Raw genomic sequence first — 19,328 nt, 5'->3', positions numbered from 1 at the left:
AGGGAGCCCACAGCCACGGCCCTGGAGGCCAAGCTCTGTCCCCGGAGGTGGGGTCCCTGGAGGAGGGAGTCTGCCCTCCTGAGCTGCTGGTGAACTGTGAGTCCAGCAAAGCTTGGCAGGAACTTGTTTTCTGAGACTAAGACTTCTCCCTCAAGGCCTGGTCTTGTACTTTTTCAGGTGCTTCAGTCTACACTGCTCATCCTTCAGGTGCCCTGTGACCCATTAGCCAGCATCTATGGGGCAGCCACAGAGCGCCCTGTAGTGAAGGCTCGTCTTCTGCTCCGCCTGCCCCCGTTTTACCTGAGCAGGGCTCTTCTTCACTGTGCTTTGTTTCTCATCACAGGTACTGGGATCGAGAAGTTTTGAGAGCCAAGAAAGATGCACGGGAGCCTTCTTTAAAGAAAGCAATCATCAAGTGTTACTGGAAATTCTATTTCATTCTGGGACTACTTACATTTCTTGAGGTAAAAGCTTTTCCATACTGTGCATTGCTTCTCAGTGTGTGCAGATCAGTACTGAGATGGATGAGATGGTGGGGAGAGAGGACAGTGGTTTAAGGTGTGAAGTTAAAACTTGTCTGTGAATCACAATGTAGTTCAGCGGTTGTATTTACTTTTAGAATGGACAGGTGCTTAAAGACAAATGCTCCAGGGGATTGCAGTTGGGTTGGCCAAAAAATTCTTTCAGCTTATGGGAAAACTTGAATGAACTTTTTGCCAAGCCAATGTTTTTCTTTTAACCAATTAAAACATAGTATTGTGGAAGGATGGCACTGACATTTTATACCATACTAGGACATTGTTAGTGCTCAGTAAATGATATAAATGCTAAAAGTGATCCTTGAGAAAGAGAAGATCCTACAACCTCAAGGAACATGTGCTTCCTGGTTTGGAGGAAGTAAACTTGGACCTGAGCCCAAAACGTAAGACATTTTATAGTCACTCAGCAATTAATTGTTAACTTGCCCAGGACACATCTGATAAATGCTTTGCTAAGAAAGGATCATTGTCTCTCCCTTTCCAGTGGAATAGGACCTGGGGCCCTGCATCTGGGCAGGAGCTGCCAGAGCTCCAAGAGTACACCCTTCCCTGGGCTGCTCCCTCCCTGTGGGCCAGGTCACCTCGGTCAGAGACCCCTGTGGGGAGGAGCTCCAGCTTCACCATGAATTATGGAGAATCCATGCACCATCTATGCTGGTTTCAGTCCTGACTGTAGGGATGGATTGCTAGTTGAGAGGAGAGTCTTGGTATCCTGGCACTGGCAGAAGGTGTAGGAGGGGATCTGCAGGAGAAAACCAGAGACAGAAAGCCATGAGGTCAGTGACCTCCATGACCCTGAAGATCCTGAGTCAAGACCCCACAGTGAGACACATCCACCTGGGGACTCAGTGCCGTCAGCCTCCCTGTTCTGGCTGAGCCTTCTGGAGGTCTGCTGCAGACCCCCCTGGGTGGCTCATGCTCTCCATGGTCCCTTAGCGCTGCCTTAGGGACACGGGTGGGCTGTGAGTGTGTGGGAGCAGGAGGGATGGAAAATGCAGTTGCTGTGAAAGGGGTGTTTTAGGTGGAGAAGGTGTGAGTTGTCATCAGTCCATTGTGTTGGGGGTAAGGTGGGTGGGCAAGGTGGTTTACAGGTGGGTGGCATGGCTCTTGTTTAAAGGCTGTGTTTACTAAAGGGCACTGCAGGCAGTGGGGAGCTGGGCAGGTGAAGTCTACCCCACACAACTGGAGAGACAGAGAATCTGTCAGTTCCCAGGGGACTGGGTGGTCCTGGGAGATAGAGTTCTCATTGATGACAAAGGTGGGTTGGCCATTGTGCCAGAGGGTGGGAACAGGTGTGTGTGGCAGAGTGCCACCTTAGACAAGGCTCTGACCACTGAGATATTGCAGAGCCTTGTGAAGGGTGGGGTGGTGTTGATTTCAAAGTTGTCCAGCCCTAGTAACACTTCTTGCTGGGGATCCAGGAAGGCCAGGCCTGGGGGCTGTGTCAGTTGTCAGTTGGTAGAGCCTAGAGCCCCAGGCCCCTCTTTCAGGAGCCTGGTTGTTGGGCGGTCATGGAAGAGAAGTGGGAAGTAGAGGACCTTGAAAACAAGGGAGCTCATCCTCTGTAGTACTAGAAGTTCTAGTAGCAGTAACAGGGGCTCATACTCAGTAGTCATGGTGGTGGCAACAACAGTACTATTAGTAGTGCAGTAGGAACAATAGTGGTCATGTATGGATGCGAGAGTTGGACTGTAAAGAAAGCTGAGCACTGAAGAACTGATGCTTTTGAACTGTGGTGTTGGAGAAGACTCTTGAGAGTCCCTTGGACTGCAAGGGGATCCAACCAGTCCATTCTGAAGGAGATCAGCCCTGGGTGTTCTTTGGAAGGAATGATGCCAAAGCTGAAACTCCAGTACTTTGGCCACCTCATGTGAAGAGTTGACTCATTGGAAAAGACTCTGATGCTAGCAGGGATTGGGGGCAGGAGGAAAAGGGGATGACAGAGGATGAGATGGCTGGATGGTATCACCTACTCCATGGATGTGAGTCTGAGTGAACTCCAGGAGATGGTGATGGACAGGGAGGCCTAACATGCCGCGATTCATGAGGTCGCAAAGAGTCGGACACGACTGAGTGACTGGACTGAACTGAGTAACAATAGTAAGTACTCAAAATTAGTTATGTATCAGGAACTGCTATGAGCACTGTATGTGTAATATCACTTTTATTCCTTGGACTAACTCAATGAAGTTGTAGGTTTCATATTACCCCCATTTTATAAGAGAGGACTCTAAGTCCAAGTAGTTACATGGGATGCCTGTGATCACAGAGCATAAAGAACAAATTGAGGTTCCACCTCGGGCTGTCTGACTTACAAGCCTGTTCATCTTTGTTCATCTGACCCTAGATGAGAGGTCATCTAGGGTCAGAAAGGCTTGTCTTTAGAGCTTTGTATTCATGGTATCAGACACATGCATCCTGAACTTTGTCTAAACATAATAAATAGGATGCCAAGAACTTCCTGGGTCAGGAAGTCAGATTTGGGATCATAAATGAGGGTGGAGTTCAGGTGTCCATGTCCCCTGGATGCCAAATTTGACTAGGATGTTGATGCCAGAAGCAACATCATGCTGTATTCAGATGGATCCCCTCATTACCATCCCTAAGTGGTGATAATTTTAGATAGTAGAAGATCTAAACTCAACTCAGGATTCTCTAAAATGTGAACACATTTACCCTGTGACCTCCTGCTCTCTTTTAATTCCTCTGGTGCACAGGATGACTCAGGGATTACCCATGGTTCCCAGACAGTGCTGTGACCAACAACAGTGCAAACCCTCCTGGCAGCACCAGTGGGAAGAGGCAGGTGATGCCAGTCCAGGGCAAGGCTTTTGGGATTAGGATTTCAAAGTGTGAAACCTCTGTCCTGTGAGAAATGAGGAGTGATCATAATGCTGAGGAAACAAGTACCAGGCTAATGTTCAACCTGGAGCACATGCAGGTCACCCCTAATTAGCACAGAACAGCCAGGGAATGCCCAGCAAGCCTGGCCCCTGTGTGTACCTCCATGGGGAACTTGGTTGGGGAGAACAAGTCTCTGCCTGCCTGGGGCCCTCAGGGTGGAGAAGAGGAGCCTGAAGGCTCTTCCTGGACCACCACCCCAGGTCATCAGGGCTTCTCTCTGAGAGATGAAGTTTTCACCTGCCATTGTGTAAATGGGGTGACCTTGAAGAGCCTCTGTGGGTTCACTCACTCCCTTCCCCTGAGCAGGGAGGAATGGCCAGGGTTTATGTCTTCTTCCTGGCAACCTTAGAAATGGCCAGCTTTCTGTAATCACTGACCTTTATCCAAGGTCACTTTTGCTGGTTGTCTCTGTTTTAGGTAGAGGCTATAGGAAGTCACATATTTGTGTAAATCTTCACTTTGGAGCTCAGCTGATGGGCAGGAAGTAAAGAGAACCCTCTGTGTCCCAAAGTGGGCTTTGTACCTGGACTCAGGGCTGGTTCCCCAATAGCTGAGTGGTCTTAGCATTTATTTCCCAACCCTTTCTTCCATGTGTCCCTCACTTCTGCTAAACCCGGCAGGCTGAGGAGTGGCTGCTGGTGGCAGAGATACTGTGGGCTCAGAGCAACCACTGAGCACCACACAGCAAGGGAGAGTAGGAGACGTCACTGAGCCAAGTGGATGGGGACCTGCAGAGCAGACCTGCCCTGCTGATTCTTGAGAGCATGAGCCATCGGATGTCAGTAATATCCACAGTGATGACCTTGGGACATATATGAGGGTGATGCTTTTCAATTCATTTAAAAAAAAACACTGTATTTTTACTGTCTCATTGAAAAATTATTTTTTAAAAATTTAAGTATGATTGACTTACAATATTATATTAGTTTCAAGTGTACAGCATAGTAATTCAATATTTTTGTACATTATAAAATGATCACCCAGATCAGTCTAGTTACCCTCTGTCACCATACAAAGTTTTCCAATGTTATTGACTATATTTCCTATGTTGTACATTACATTCCCACGACTTATTTGTTTTATAACTGGAAGTTTGTGCCTCTTAATCTCCCTCACCTATTTCATTCATCCTCCAATCCCCCTCAATCCATTTTCTTTAATAAGTCAAGGAAAGAGGTGACTACTTTTTTAAAAAAGATTGCCTTCATCATGGTGAAAAATTAAAAATTCTGCTTAGAAGTGAAACTTTTAATTAATGTTCAGAAAAGTTGGCTTCTAGAAGTGACTTTTCTCAAGAGTTCTTATTCTGCATGATGGTCTGTAAACAGCAATGAGTTTTCTAAGCCCTTTGTGAAACCAGCCTCTGCCATTAAGGATAGAATAGGTTTCTTCCCAGGACTCCTGTCTTTTGTGTATACTGTAGACATCTTTGCTAATTTTTTTGCTTTCTGGTGTGACATCATGTTTCTGGTTTATCTTTATACACACAAAAAGCTGTGCATCCTTAAGTACAAATTTGCTCCAGCCCTGGAATCTCAATTTCTCCAAGCAGCCCTTGGCTCCTTCTAGTGGGAAATGGTATTTAGAGACTATGGTCTGGGCACTACGGGTGCTCATTGCTGTTGGGTTGGCTATTGTTTCTCAGGTTTTTCATTGGATAAAGCTAGAATACATTGTTTACAGTAAACAGACGCTGAGTTTATATGGATATTTCCAATCTAAATCAGATTCAGGACAGTAGCGATTTTGCTTTATCTTTTTACTCTTAGATTGGTATCTCTTTTCCCATCATCATCTATTTTCTTTTCTGCCATGCCTAATGGCGGCTCAGATGGTAAAGAGTCTGCCTGCAGTGCAAGAGACTCACATTCAATCCTTAGGTTGGGAAGGTCCCCTGGAGGAGGGCATGGCAACCCATACCAGTATTCTTGCCTGGAAAATTCCATGGACAGAGGAGCCTGGTAGGCTACAGTCCATGGGGTCACAAAAAGTTGGACACGACTGAGTAACTTCACTTAATCCCAGTTCTCGATGATACCAACATAATTAGTCATTTAAAAATCTTATAGTATCAACATTATTAAACATAATGTGACTTTTGGAAGCTTTTTTTGTTGTTTTTGTTGCTGTTCATATTGTTCTTAGATAGGCATATCACACAGGGAATGTGTTTTCAAATATTTTTTTTGTTTTTTCTGTAGCTGCTCTTTTATTTTTTTTTTTTTTTAGCATTTATTTATTTTTTTAAATTTTATTTTATTTTTAAACTTTACAATATTGTATTAGTTTTGCCAAATATAGAAATGAATCCGCCACAGGTATACATGTGTTCCCCATCCTGAACCCTCCTCCCTCCCCATACCATCCCTCTGGGTCGTCCCAGTGCACCAGCCCCAAGCATCCAGTATCATGCATTGAACCTGGACTGGCAACTTGTTTCATACATGATATTATACATGTTTCAATGCCATTCTCCCAAATCTTCCCACCCTCTCCCTCTCCCACAGAGTCCATAAGACTGTTCTATACATCAGTGTCTCTTTTGCTGTCTCGTACACAGGGTCATTGTTACCATCTTTCTAAATTCCATATATATACATTAGTATACTGTATTGGTGTTTTTCTTTCTGGCTTACTTCACTCTGTATAATAGGCTCCAGTTTCATTCACCTCATTAGAACTGATTCAAATGTATTCTTTTTAATGGCTGAGTAATACTCCATTGTGTATATGTACCACTGCTTTCTTATCCATTCATCTGCTGATGGACATCTAGGTTGCTTCCATGTCCTGGCTATTATAAACAGTGCTGTGATGAACATTGGGGTACATGTGTCTCTTTCCCTTCTGGTTTCCTCAGTGTGTACGCCCAGCAGTGGGATTGCTGGATCATAAGGCAGTTCTATTTCCAGTTTTTTAAGGAATCTCCACACTATTCTCCATAGTGGCTGTACTAGTTTGCATTCCCACCAACAGTGTAAGAGGGTTCCCTTTTCTCCACACCCTCTCCAGCATTTATTGCTTGTAGACTTTTGGATTGCAGCCATTCTGACTGGCGTGAAATGGTACCTTATAGTGGTTTTGATTTGCATTTCTCTGATAATGAGTGAAGTTCAGCATCTTTTTTGTATAACTTTGCCAATCTACTGGATGGATATAGCTTTTGTTTCATTTTACTCTGAAATTTAAGCAATTGATTTTGAAAACTTGATTGTTTTATAATTACAATTTTGTATAATGTTTTCACAATTCCAATTTCAAATCAATAAAAGAGGCTATTTTTAAAGAAGATTGGTATACTTGTTCCATTCTAATTCTTCCCCCCCTTTAGATGTAACATTACCAATTTTGATTCATATTTTTATTTTGGAAATAAAATATTTTATAAACATTTATTTTTTTTCTGTGATGTTAGATGGAAGGTCTGAATTTCATCATTGAAGTCTCATGAGTTTGGGTTCATAAGGAGTTTTCTTAGAAGCATGATATGTAACATGGAACTTGGGTTAAAACCCTCTGTGGTACTTTTAAGTTCTTCAAAGCAAGTTTGTGGCCTCTCCAGGCCCAGATGCCCTGATGATGCAGGAGAATAGCAGATGCTTACATGGGATTAGATTCTACATCCAGAATCTTCCAGGGAGAGGGAACTTCAGGGTCCATCTTTTATCAGTTGAACCTAAACCAGTTTTTGGAGGCTTGGTTTCAGGCCTCAGAGTGCTCTTAACCCCTCCCAGGTGATGCTAAGATGCAGTCAGGATGAAGACCACTGTGTCAGGAGGAGTGAAGTTATATTTAGCATCCTAATGGTTATTATTTTCCCAGATTCACTGATTTTCCTCCTTAGCTCTGGATCTGTCTCAGCTCTGCTGTTTGTCACCTGTTCCCCCATTTCTGAAGGTAAATTTCCCCTTCATTTTTCCCACAAGCTCATTTTTTTCTGCTTATATATTTCACTCAAGCATTTTTTTCTTTGTCTGATATAGCTTGTTTCTGTTTTCTTCGTTTTCTTAATTTTTCTCATGAAGCAGAGTTGGTGGAGTTGGGTAAGAAACCTTTTAAGTAAGTGTGGAAATGTAATGGAGAAACTATACTGACTAGGGAAATTTTAGCACTTAACCCTGTGAGAAGTTCCACTAAGAAGTGGGAAATGGGGTCCAAAAGTCAAGTGCTATCAGGAGGCTGAATACCAAGGACTCCACCTAGAAATGTCTGCCCCAGAGACCCTGAGATGCTTGTAGAAACTTGATTGAATGTTGTCATTTTATATTGGACTCTTTTTAAAAATCATGGTTTCATAGTTTTGAAGAATTCTTATGAAGATGTAAGAACTATATTCTCAATTGGTTTGTGTACAGAATATTCAAAAATCAAACTTGGACTGATGTTAAAGATGAAGAGTTTTGGGGAACAACTTTTGATCTTGTGCTTGCTTATCCAGAAAGTTTTAATTTGGTTAGTCTTAAGTTTGATAGTGAAGATTTTCTCTGTTGTTTTATTACTCACTAGTTGAGGATTAGGATCAAGAATAGACAGAAGAGTAGAAGCTATAGACCATGGACTGGCATTACTCCTTAATGAGCCTGCTTGCTCAACTGGGTTATTAAAGACTTTCTCTCAGCAGATAAACCCAGACACTTAGGCAGTAATGACCTGCTTTTATTTTGCACTCTTTTTTTTGCTGTATTTGTTGCATTTATCAGTATTCTTTTAGGTGGGTGACATTACTATAACTCCTCCTGTAATTGCAGCGATGTTAGGATCAAATAACTGAGTAACAGACAGCTGAGTAACAGCCAACAAAGGTCCATCTAGCCAAAGCTGTGGTTTTTCCAGTAGTCATGTATGTATGTGAGAGTTGGACTCTAAAGAAAGCTGAGTGCCAAAGAATTGATGTTTTTGAGCTATGCTATTGGAGAAGAACAGTATGAAAAGGCAAAATGATAGGATACTGAAAGAGAAACTCCCCAGGTCAGTAGGTACCCAATATGCTACTGGAGATCAGTGGAGAAATAACTCCAGAAAGAATGAAGGGATGGAGCCAAAGCAAAAAGAATACCCAGCTGTGGATGTGACTGGTGATAGAAGCAAGGTCCGATGCTGTGAAGAGCAATATTGCATAAGAACCTGGAATGTCAGGTCCGTGAATCAAGGCAAATTGGAAGTGGTCAAACAGGAGATGGCAAGAGTGAACATGGACATTCTAGGAATCAGCGAACTCAAATGGACTGGAATGGGTGAATTTAACTCAGATGACCATTATATCTACTGCTGCAGGCAGGAATCCCTTAGAAAAAAATGGAGTAGCCATCATGGTCAACAAAAGAGTCTGAAATGCAGTACTTGGATGCAATCTCAAAATGACAGAATGATCTCCGTTCATTTCCAAGGCAAACCATTCAATATCACAGTAATCCAAGTCTATGCCCAACCAGTAATGCTGAAGAAGCTGAAGCTGAACGGTTCTGTGAAGACCTACAAGACCTTTTAGAACTAACACCCAAAAAAAGATGTCCTTTTCATTATAGGGGACTGGAATGCAAAAGTAGGAAGTCAAACACCTGGAGTAACAGGCAAATTTGGCCTTGGAATACGGAATGAAGCAGGGCAAAGACTAATAGAGTTTTGCCAAGAAAATGCACTGGTCATAACAAACACCCTTTTCCAACAACACAAGAGAAGACTCTATACATGGACATCACCAGATGGTCAACACCAGAATCAGATTGATTATATTCTTTGCAGCCAAAGATGGAGAAGCTCCATACAGTCAGCAAAAACAAGACCAGAAGCTGACTGTGGCTCACACCATGAACTCCTTAGTGCCAAATTCAGACTTAAATTGAAGAAAGTAGGGAAAACCACTAGACCATTCAGGTATGACCTAAATCAAATCCCTTATGATTATACAGTGGAAGTGAGAAACAGATTTAAGGGCCTAGATCTGATAGATAGAGTGCCTGATGAGCTATGGAATGAGGTTCATGACATTGTACAGGAGACAGGGATCAAGACTATTCCCATGGAAAAGAAATGCCAAGAAAGCAAAATGGCTGTCTGGGGAGGCCTTACAAATAGCTGTGAAAAGAAGAGAAGTGAAAAGCAAAGGAGAAACGGAAAGATATAAACCTCTGAATGCAGAGTTCCAAAGAACAGCAAGAAGAGATAAGAAAGCCTTCTTCAGCGATCAGTGCAAAGAAATAGAGGAAAACAACAGAATGGGAAAGACTAGAGATCTCTTCAAGAAAATCAGAGATACCAAAGGAACATTTCATGCAAAGATGGGCTCGATAAAGGACAGATATGGTATGGACCTAACAGAAGCAGAAGATATTAAGAAGAGATGGCAAGAATACACAGAAGAACTGTACAAAAAAGATCTTCACGACCTAGATAATCACAATGGTGTGATCACTGACCTAGAGCCAGACATCGTGGAATGTGAAGTCAAGTGGGCGTTAGAAAGCATTACTACGAAAAAAGCTGGTGGAGGTGATAGAATTCCAGTTCAGCTATTCCAAATCCTGAAAGATGATGCTGTGAAAGTGCTGCACTCAACATACCAGCAAATTTGGAAAACTCAGCAGTGGCCACAGAACTGGAAAAGGTCAGTTTTCACTCCAATCCCAAAGAAAGGCAACGCCAAAGAATGCTCAAACTACCGCACAATTGCACTCATCTCACATGCTAGTAAAGTAATGCTTAAAATTCTCCAAGCCAGGCTTCACAATATGTGAACTGTGAACTTCCAGATGTTTGGGCTGGTTTTAGAAAAGGCAGAGGAACCTGCGATCAAATTGCCAACATCTGCTGGATCATGGAAAAAGCAAGAGAATTGCAGAAAAACATCTATTTCTGTTTATTGACTATGCCAAAGCCTTTGACTGTGTGGATCACAATAAACTGTGAAAAATTCTGAAAGAGATAGGAATACCAGACCACCTGATCTGCCTCTTGAGAAATTTGTATGCAGGTCAGGAAGCAACAGTTAGAACTGGACATGGAACAACAGACTGGTTCCAAATAGGAAAAGGAGTTCGTCAAGGCTGTATATTGCCACTCTGTTTATTTAACTTATATGCAGAGTACATCATGAGAAACACTGAGCTGGAAGAAGCACAAGCTGGAATCAAGATTGCCAGGAGAAATATCAACAACCTCAGATATGTAGATGACACCACCCTTATGGCAGAAAGTGAAGAGGAACTAAAAAGCCTCTTGATGAAGGTGAAAGTAGAGAGTGAAAAAGTTGGCTTAAAGCTCAACATTCAGAAAACAAAGATCATGGCATCCGGTCCCATCACTTCATGGGAAATAGATGGGGAAACAGTGGAAACAGTGTCAGACTTTATTTTTCTGGGCTCCAAAATCACTGCAGATGGTGACTGCAGCCATGAAATTAAAAGATGCTTACTCCTTGGAAGGAAAGTTATCACCAACCTAGATAGCATATTCAAAAGCAGAGACATTACTTTGCCAACAAAGGTCCGTCTAATCAAGGCTATGGTTTTTCCTGTGGTCAAGTATGGATGTGAGAGTTGGACTGTGAAGAAGGCTGAGCGCTGAAGAATTGATGCTTTTGAACTGTGGTGTTGGAGAAGACTCTTGAGAGTCCCTTAGACTGCAAGGAGATCCAACCAATCCATTCTGAAGGAGATCAGCCATGGGATTTCTTTGGAAGGAATGATGCTGAAGCTGAAACTCCAGTACTTTGGCCACCTCATGCAAAGAGTTGACTCATTGGAAAAGACTCTGATGCTGGGAGGGATTGGGGGCAAGAGGAAAAAGGGACGACAGAGGATGAGATGGCTGGATGGCATCACTGACTCGATGGATGTGAGTCTGAGTGAACTCTGGGAGTTGGTGATGGACAGGGAGGCCTGGCGTGCTGCGATTCATGGGGTCGCAAAGAGTCGGACATGACTGAGCGACTGATCTGATCTGATCTGATTGGAGAAGACTCTTGAGAGTCCCTTGGACTGCAAGGAGATCCAACCAGTCCATCCTAAAGGAAACCAGTCCTGAATATTCATTGGAAGGACTGATGCTGAAGCTGAAACTCTAATATTTTGGCCATTTGATGGAAAGAGCTGACTCATTAGAAAAGAACCTGGTGCTAGAAAAGATTGAAGGCAGGAGGAGAAGGGGATGACAGAGGATGAGATGGTTGGATGACATCACTGACTCAATGGACATGAGTTTGAGCAGGCTCTTGGGCTTGGCATGCTGCAGTCCATGGGGTCACAAAGAGTTGGACATTACTGAGCTACTGAACTGAACAGACAGCAGTGATTCCCAAAGAGAATCACAGTTTTAGGACACTTTGGGATGGCAGGTGTTACCACTGGGCTTCTGGTGGAGAGCCCCAGGTTTGTAGCCTGCAGCACTGGGCTGCCCTTGATCATATCTGGGCTGGGACGGCCATGTGTAGTTTGACTTTCTTGCTTCTCTGTGTAAGTCTCTAGACTTCTATCTCAGGAAACTGTATAAACTGTGTTTTAAAATCTATGAGGGGCTCTTCTTAAGCTCTTAGTGCCACCAGGTGTGAATGATGGAGCTTGCTGGAAATGTAACAGTGAGCCTTTGTGTTCTTGAGAACTGGTCATCACTCTGATATGGTCATCTTAGTCATAATTCTTCCACTAAACAGTCTTATTTTCTCTGGAGTAGATGAAATCTCCTGTGACCTTGTGGAAGGTAAGGCAGGTATTATAGCCTGTGAACATGTGTGTAGAACAAGACAGAAGTTTAGGGCTTCTATGTCACATCCTTTTGAGAGATGGGTTCAGCTTTCTGTAAATAATCTGATCAGGCACTAGTTAGTTGAGCAGAAAATGCATTTTAGTTATGCTTCATATTTTGAATTTTGAATTCTCCTTCTCTTCTTCTTGTGGGTTCTTCAACTTTGTACAGACTGAAGAGAGCTATCAAAATCAAACTCATCAGAGGACTTCCCTGGTGGTCCACTGGTTAAGACTGCTTCCAATGCAGGGCTCACGGGTTTGATCCCTGGTCGGGGAATTAAGGTATCACATACCTCAGGGCAACTAAGCTGGTGCTTCCCAAATAGAGAAGTCTGCACGCTACAATAAAGACCCAACACAGGAAAAAAAAGTTTCATGCTGGAGATTTCTTGGTGTGTGATGTTTTGCAGTCGAGTAGACCAGTTAAAGTTGATAGAGATCAAATCTAGACATTAATTGAGAACAACAATGTTATATCATATGGGAGATAGCCAATATACTCAAACTATCCAAAACAAACAAACAAACAAACATTGAAAGTCATTGCACCATCTTGGTTATATTAATCACTTTGATGATTGGTTTCCACCAAAGTTAAATTCAGTTCGGTGGCTCAGTCATCTCTGACTCTTTGCGACCCCATGGACTGCAGCACGCCAGCCTCCCTATCCATCACCAACTCCCAGAGTTTACCCAAACTCATGACCATTGAGTCAGTGATGCCATCCAAACATCTCATACTCTGTCATCCCCTTCTCCTGCCCTCAATCTTTCCCAGCATCAGGGTCTTTTCAAATGAGTCAGTTCTCTGCATCAGGTGGCCAAAGTATTAGAGCTTCAGCTTCAGCACCAGTCCTTCCACTGAACACTCAGGACTGATCTCCTTTAGGATGGACTGGTTGGAACTCCTTGCAGTCCAAGGGATTCTCAAGAGTCTTCTCCAACACCACAGTTCAAAAGCATCAATTCTTTAGTGCTCAGCTTTCTTTATAGTCCAACTCTCACATCCATACATGACTATTGGAAAAACTGTAGCCTTGACTAGACGGACCTTTGTTGGCAAAGTAATGTCTCTGCTTTTTAATATGCTGTCTAGGTTGATCATAACTTTTCTTCCAAGGAGTAACCATCTTTTAATTTCATGGCTGCAGTCACCATCTGCGGTGATTTTGGAGCCCCCCAAAATAAAGTCTGCCACTGTTTCCTCATCTATTTGCTGTGAAGTGATGGGACTGGATGCCATGATCTTAGTTTTCTGAATGTTGAGCTTTAAGCCAACTTTTTCACTCTCTTCTTTCACTTTCATCAAGAGGCTCTTTAGTTCTTCTTCCCTTTCTGCCATAAGGGTGGTGTCATCTACATATCTGGGGTTATTGACATTTCACCCGGCAAGCTTGATTCCAACTTGTGCTTCATCTGGCCCAGCGTTTTTTGTGATGTACTCTGCATAGAAGTTAAACAAGCAGGGTGATGATATACAGCCTTGACATACCCCTTTTCCTGATTTGGAACCAGTCTGTTGTTCCATGTCCAGTTCTAACTTGCTTCCTGACCTGCATAAAGATTTCTCAAGAGGCAGTTCAGGTGGTCTGGTATTCCCGTCTCTTTCAGAATTTTCCACAGTTTGTCGTGATCCACACAGTCAAAGGCTTTGGCATAGTCAATAAAGCAGAAGTAGATGTTTTTCTGGAACTCTCTTTTTTTTCTTTGATCCAACAGATGTTGGCAATTTGATCTCTGGTTCCTCTGCCTTTTCTAAAACCAGCCCAAACATCTGGAAATTCATGGTTCATGTATTGCTAATGCCTGGCTTGGAGAATTTTGAGCATTACTTTACTAGCGTGTGAGATGAGTGCAATTTTGCAGTAGTTTGAGCATTCTTTGGCATTGCCTTTCTTTGGGATTGGAGTGAAAACTGACCTTTTCCAGTCCTGTGGCCACTACTGAGTTTTCCAAATTTGCTGGCATATTGAGTGCAGCACTTTCATAGCATCATCTTTTAGGATTTGAAATAGGTCAACTGGAATTCTATCAACTCCACTAGCTTTGTTTGTAGTGATGTTTCCTAAGGCCCACTTGACTTCACATTCCAGGATGTCTGGCTCTTGGTGAGTAATCACACCATCATGATCATCTAAGTTGAGCAAGGAGAAATACAAAGACCTTCTTAATCATATTTCTGCATACCATTGTCTACTGAAATGTAACTATTAATAAAATGCTCCTTTTCAAAAATAAATTGTGATGGGTGATGAAAAGTGAATAATGTACACTAATGCTGAATGGAAGAGATCCTGGGGTAAATGAAATTAACCACCACCAACCACACCAAAGTCTAGTATTCATCCAAAGAAGGTGATGTGTATAGGGTGAGACTGGAAGGGAGTCCTCTATTGTGAGCTCCTTTTGGAAAAACAAACATTTAATTCCAATGAGTACTTCTCCCAGTTAGGTCAACTTAAAGCAGCTCTTGATGATAAGTGTTGGAATTAGTCAACAGCAAATACGTAATGTAAGACCATATATTTCTTTGATGACCAGGCAAAAACTGTTACAGCTGGCCTGGAAATTCTGACTCATCTGCCATATTCACCAGACATTGCACTTTCAGGTTTCCATTTATTTTGTTTTTTACAAAATTCTCTTAATGGAAAAAATTCTAATTCCCCAGAAGACTGTTAAAGGCACCTGAAATAGTTCTTTGCTCAAAAAGATATAAAGTTTTGGGAAGACGGAATTATGAAGTTGCCTGAAAAATGGCAGAAGATAGTGGAACAGAATTTTGAATATGTTGTTCAACAAAGTTCTTGGTGAAAATGAAAACTGTATCTCTTATTTTTACTTAAAAATCAAAAGAACTTTTTGGCCAACCCAATACTAAGGCTTTATTGTCTTTAAATGTAAAATTTTGGCTTACCTTAAAACTTTGTCTGGTTGTCTTAGTGGAAATAGTGAATCTGTGTATTTTTCCTTTAGATTAGCAATGAGTGTAGCATTTTGTCAAGATGGCTTTTTAACATGCTAATAATAAAAGTAAAGTTTGTGTTAAGAAAAATTGGCATAACTTGTAGCTCTAATTAAGGCTTTTTTCCTTTCAGGAAGGCACCAAGGTGGTTCTGCCCATATTTTTTGGGAAAATTATTAGTTATGTTGAAAACTATGATCCCAATGATTCTGCCGCTTTGCACGAAGCCTACGGCTATGCAGCAGGGCTGAGCACCTGCATGCTCATATGGGCTGTTCTGCATCACTTGTGCTTCTACCACATGCAGCGCGTGGGGATGAGGCTGAGAGTAGCCGTGTGCCATATGATCTACCGCAAGGTGAGTGTCGCTCGGTACCACGGTGTGTTCCTCTCTTGAGGGATCAGGAACATTTGGGGAAAGTTCTCTGTAAATTACACATTTTGTAACTGGGATTGTTTACACCTTCCTAGAGAAGTTTGCTTTTGCATCAAGCCAAGTTTGTTGTTGCTGAAGCAAACTTTACCAATAAATAATGAAAAGTTTTCTTTTGAGATCGTGTGGACTGTCCTTGGCAACTTTTAGCCATAGGCTGTCACATAATAACCACTAAATTTGTACTGTAAAATATTAAATTAATATTCAAGAATAAGTATGAAAAGTATCAAGTTGATTTTCAATGTCTTCATGCCCAATCCCATAGTGCTGTTTATGGAAATTTTTTGTTGTCATTCATTAATACCTTCAGGTACATCAAATTTGTATTTAAAAGTGAGCTTCAGAGATTGGATCTATAAAACTAGATCTAAGAGCAGAGAATGTATTTGATAAAGGGACTGATTCTAATTTTAAAAGACCCATCTAATTATATTCAATATAATTATGTTTGCTAGGGAAAAATATAAAGAGAATTCATGCTACATATAGACTCACTCCTTAGATTTTATAGATAATTTTTGTTAATTGTATGAAATAAAATAGAATATTTGAGATGAAACTTGAAATTTTACATTGTTTTATGAATTCTAGAGATAATTTGTTGCTCTTCATTTAAATTATTTTAATACAATATTTCCTTTTATTTTTAGTATGTATTATAGCAGTTTTAATAAGAACTGATTTAATGTGTTTAGTGATTTTGTATTGAGGAATGACATGAAATTACTCCATAGTTTACCCTTGTCTAAACTGGTATAAAAAGAGTGAGGCTTTCAGGTATCTTTACAAAGGTATTGCCACAGATATATCAGTGTCAAGAGCTGAAGGGCTCTGTATAAACTTGATCCTGGATATGTCTTTGCCTTAGACTGTTTTAAAAAAAATCCTTATTTAATTGTATTGTATCCTTGAAATTTTCAAAGAGAGTAGATCTTAAATGTTCTCATCACACATGTTAAATTGGATAACTATATTAGGTAGTGGATACTTTAAGTGGTTTTACTACAGTAACCATTTCCCAGTGTGTATTTATACCAAAGTATCATGTTGTAACCTTAAACATATGCAGTTTTTATTAATAAATAAACTCCTCATTGAAAGACAAAACCAAGCAGCTTAAATTGAAAATATTGCTTCTTTACCTGGCTGCTGCTTATCTAGAGCTTCTGCTTCTTCAGAATACTTTTTTCAGCAGGAAGTGAGATGTCTTCTCATTTTTCCTTGAGCAGAGTCTTGTACTTTTCAGGATTGTGTGAAACTGGGGACCTGGCATCTCACTGTCTTGTCTGACAACAGCATCTGAGCTGCTTTCCTTCTGGGTGATGTGGAAATTGCAACTGTGCCCGCAAACTGCAGTCAGAGGTCTTCACTGTCATTTATCATCATCTTTGTTATTCTGTTGCGTCTTTAACCATTTAGGAGATGGATACTCAGATTTCCCCACAAATTGGCTAAATGTTTGTCTTTCCAGATCATACTTAACTCTTATAATGGTTGCGAAATTTTACCTGAACCGTGTTGTGAAAGCTTAAGTTAGGGGTAAGGTGATGGTTTACTCAAAGCTCACTCTGCTGCATAGGTGAGCCATTGTCTACCTGTGTTTCTTCCTCTTCCCACCACACTTTGGAATCTTGCCTTTGGGAAATGTGATCTGACCTGGCACACTGGCTTATGTAAATGTAAATATCTCCCAAGAAGTTCATTTACTGCCTTGATTTTACCTAAATGTTGGCCCTATATGAAGTCAGGACTTATGGGGATTATAACATAGACATAACTTGAAATTCCAGAAACCTGGAAAAGACAAATTTCCTCACGCACAGCCTTGCATCTAGAGTCCTGCTGGGGTGCAGAAACAAGACACTTCTTTTCAGGTTACAGGTGGGCTGATTCTGTAGGGCACAGCTGGTGTTGCTGAGCAGCTCTGAAAGGCCCCTCTGAACTTCCATGGTTCATGCTCAGGCCCCACCTCCTAATCCCTGGTCCTGGGGAGGAATCAGATTGGGTATTAGAAATGGAGTGGCTGCTAAGCCTGTAGCCATAGTTTGTTCTGACCATGGATTCCAGGCTGGGGCAGGTCTCCAGGCGGTCTCTAAGGCTGCACATATTCCACTCCTAAAATGGCCCATTCAGCATTTTGTGCTCTTTGCAGCTGAATTTTGAATGATTGTGAAGGAGGTATCGTATATAAAAATGACTTGCCATTTCCACAGCTTTGGTAAAATTACCTTTGGCTTTCGATCATTGTTTTTGTTGCGGTGGTGGTAAAATACTCCCAGTGTAAAGTTGACCGTTTTCACTCCCTTTAAGTACAGCATCTAGTGGCATTAGGCACACCCACATTGTTGTGCAGCCATCACCATTATCATCTCTGGAACTTTTTCTTTTTCCCAAACTGAACCTCTGCATCCATTAAACACTAACTCCCCAACCCCTCTCCCCGCACCCGGCACCATTCTACTTCTTATCTCTGTGAATTTGAGTACTTTAGTACTTCGTGTAAGTGGAATCATACAGCATTTGTCGTTTTATGTGAGGCTTATGTTCTGTAGCACGATGTCTTCAAGGTTCATCCATGTTGTGGAAGGTGTCAGAATTTAATTCCTTTTTAAGGCTCAATAGTCTTCCACTGTAGGCCTATGCAACATGCTGTGTGTTTGCTCATCTGTCAATGGACAGTTGTTTCCACCTTTTAGCTATTGTGAACATTGCTGCTGTGAATATGAGTGTACAAATTGTCTGTTCAAGGCTGTGTTTTTAGTTTTCTTGAGTGTATCCTTAGTGGTGTAATTGCTGTATTGTATGCTAATGTCATGTTTAATTTTTGAGGAACTTCCGTATTCTCTTCCATTGTGGTTATATCATGTTACCTTCTCACTTGATCATTGTTTTCTTCTTCACTTGAGGAGTAAAGAAAAAGTTTCTTATGAAGTATGACATTTTGTTTGGATCAGTGGCTCTAGTTGGTGGTCTGTTGAAGCAGCTCCTGGTATCTTTTCAGCTTCCTCAGATCTCTAGGGCATTTTTCTTACTAAATAAAGGGATTGAGCAACACAGGTTGTGTATTTTGTAAAATCAGCAGACTGGCATCAAGACCACAGTTTCCTCACAGGAACTGTTTTGAACGTCATACTTGCTCATTTCAGAATGAGGAAACTAAGCCCAAAGTGTTTAAATATTGTTACCCACAGAATGAATGATTGAATCCTAGTCTCTGAATTTCTTTCCTAAGGCAACCTCTCCAGTCTCATCCAATTTGGCTAAAAATTACTTAGTTGGCTCCTAAGTCTAAACCTATACCCTTTAACCTTCAGACAGGTGCAAGTTCACTGAAACAGGGGGTGGATTTTTCTTTTACCTTCTGCTCCTCCCTTTGCTGTCCTTGTGGTTGGGGCTGCTGCCACACTGAGGAGTTAGAGGCTGAAGAAGGGTCCCTAGAGCCCTGCTGTCAGGGGTCATCCTGCTCCTGCTGACACCACTCAAGACCCCTGGAACACATGCTCCATTGTGTTATGTTCTAAGATGACTTGGTGTCACCTTAGGAATCCGGATCTCTGTCTCCCTCTCTCATTTCAGGCCCTTCGCCTGAGTAGCTCAGCCATGGGGAAGACCACCACAGGCCAGATAGTCAACCTGCTGTCCAACGATGTGAACAGGTTTGACCAGGTAAGCTGCCCCTGAGGGATCCTTTTCCGTTTCCTGTTTTTCTCACTGGGTTCAGCTTATTGGGATGCCAGGTGCCA

At 41.9% G+C, this 19,328-nt stretch overlaps 2 protein-coding genes across 2 annotated transcripts in view; both read left to right on the top strand.

The window, feature by feature from the left end:
• Positions 1-19,328, top strand: part of LOC123464831 (ATP-binding cassette sub-family C member 4-like) — an 891,549-nt gene that overhangs the window by 249,905 nt on the left and 622,316 nt on the right. The gene's annotated exons all lie outside the window — the stretch shown is intronic.
• Positions 1-19,328, top strand: part of LOC102412565 (ATP-binding cassette sub-family C member 4-like) — a 169,597-nt gene that overhangs the window by 11,241 nt on the left and 139,028 nt on the right. Inside the window, 3 exon segments of the mRNA XM_045162457.1 lie at positions 344-464; positions 15,283-15,507; positions 19,162-19,251. Of these exon segments, the coding sequence (XP_045018392.1) occupies positions 344-464; positions 15,283-15,507; positions 19,162-19,251 (436 nt within the window).

Source organism: Bubalus bubalis, chromosome 13, assembly GCF_019923935.1.
Source record: "Bubalus bubalis isolate 160015118507 breed Murrah chromosome 13, NDDB_SH_1, whole genome shotgun sequence".
In the NCBI taxonomy this organism is placed as follows: Eukaryota; Metazoa; Chordata; class Mammalia; order Artiodactyla; family Bovidae; genus Bubalus; species Bubalus bubalis.
This window is presented reverse-complemented; position numbering and strand designations above follow the sequence as displayed.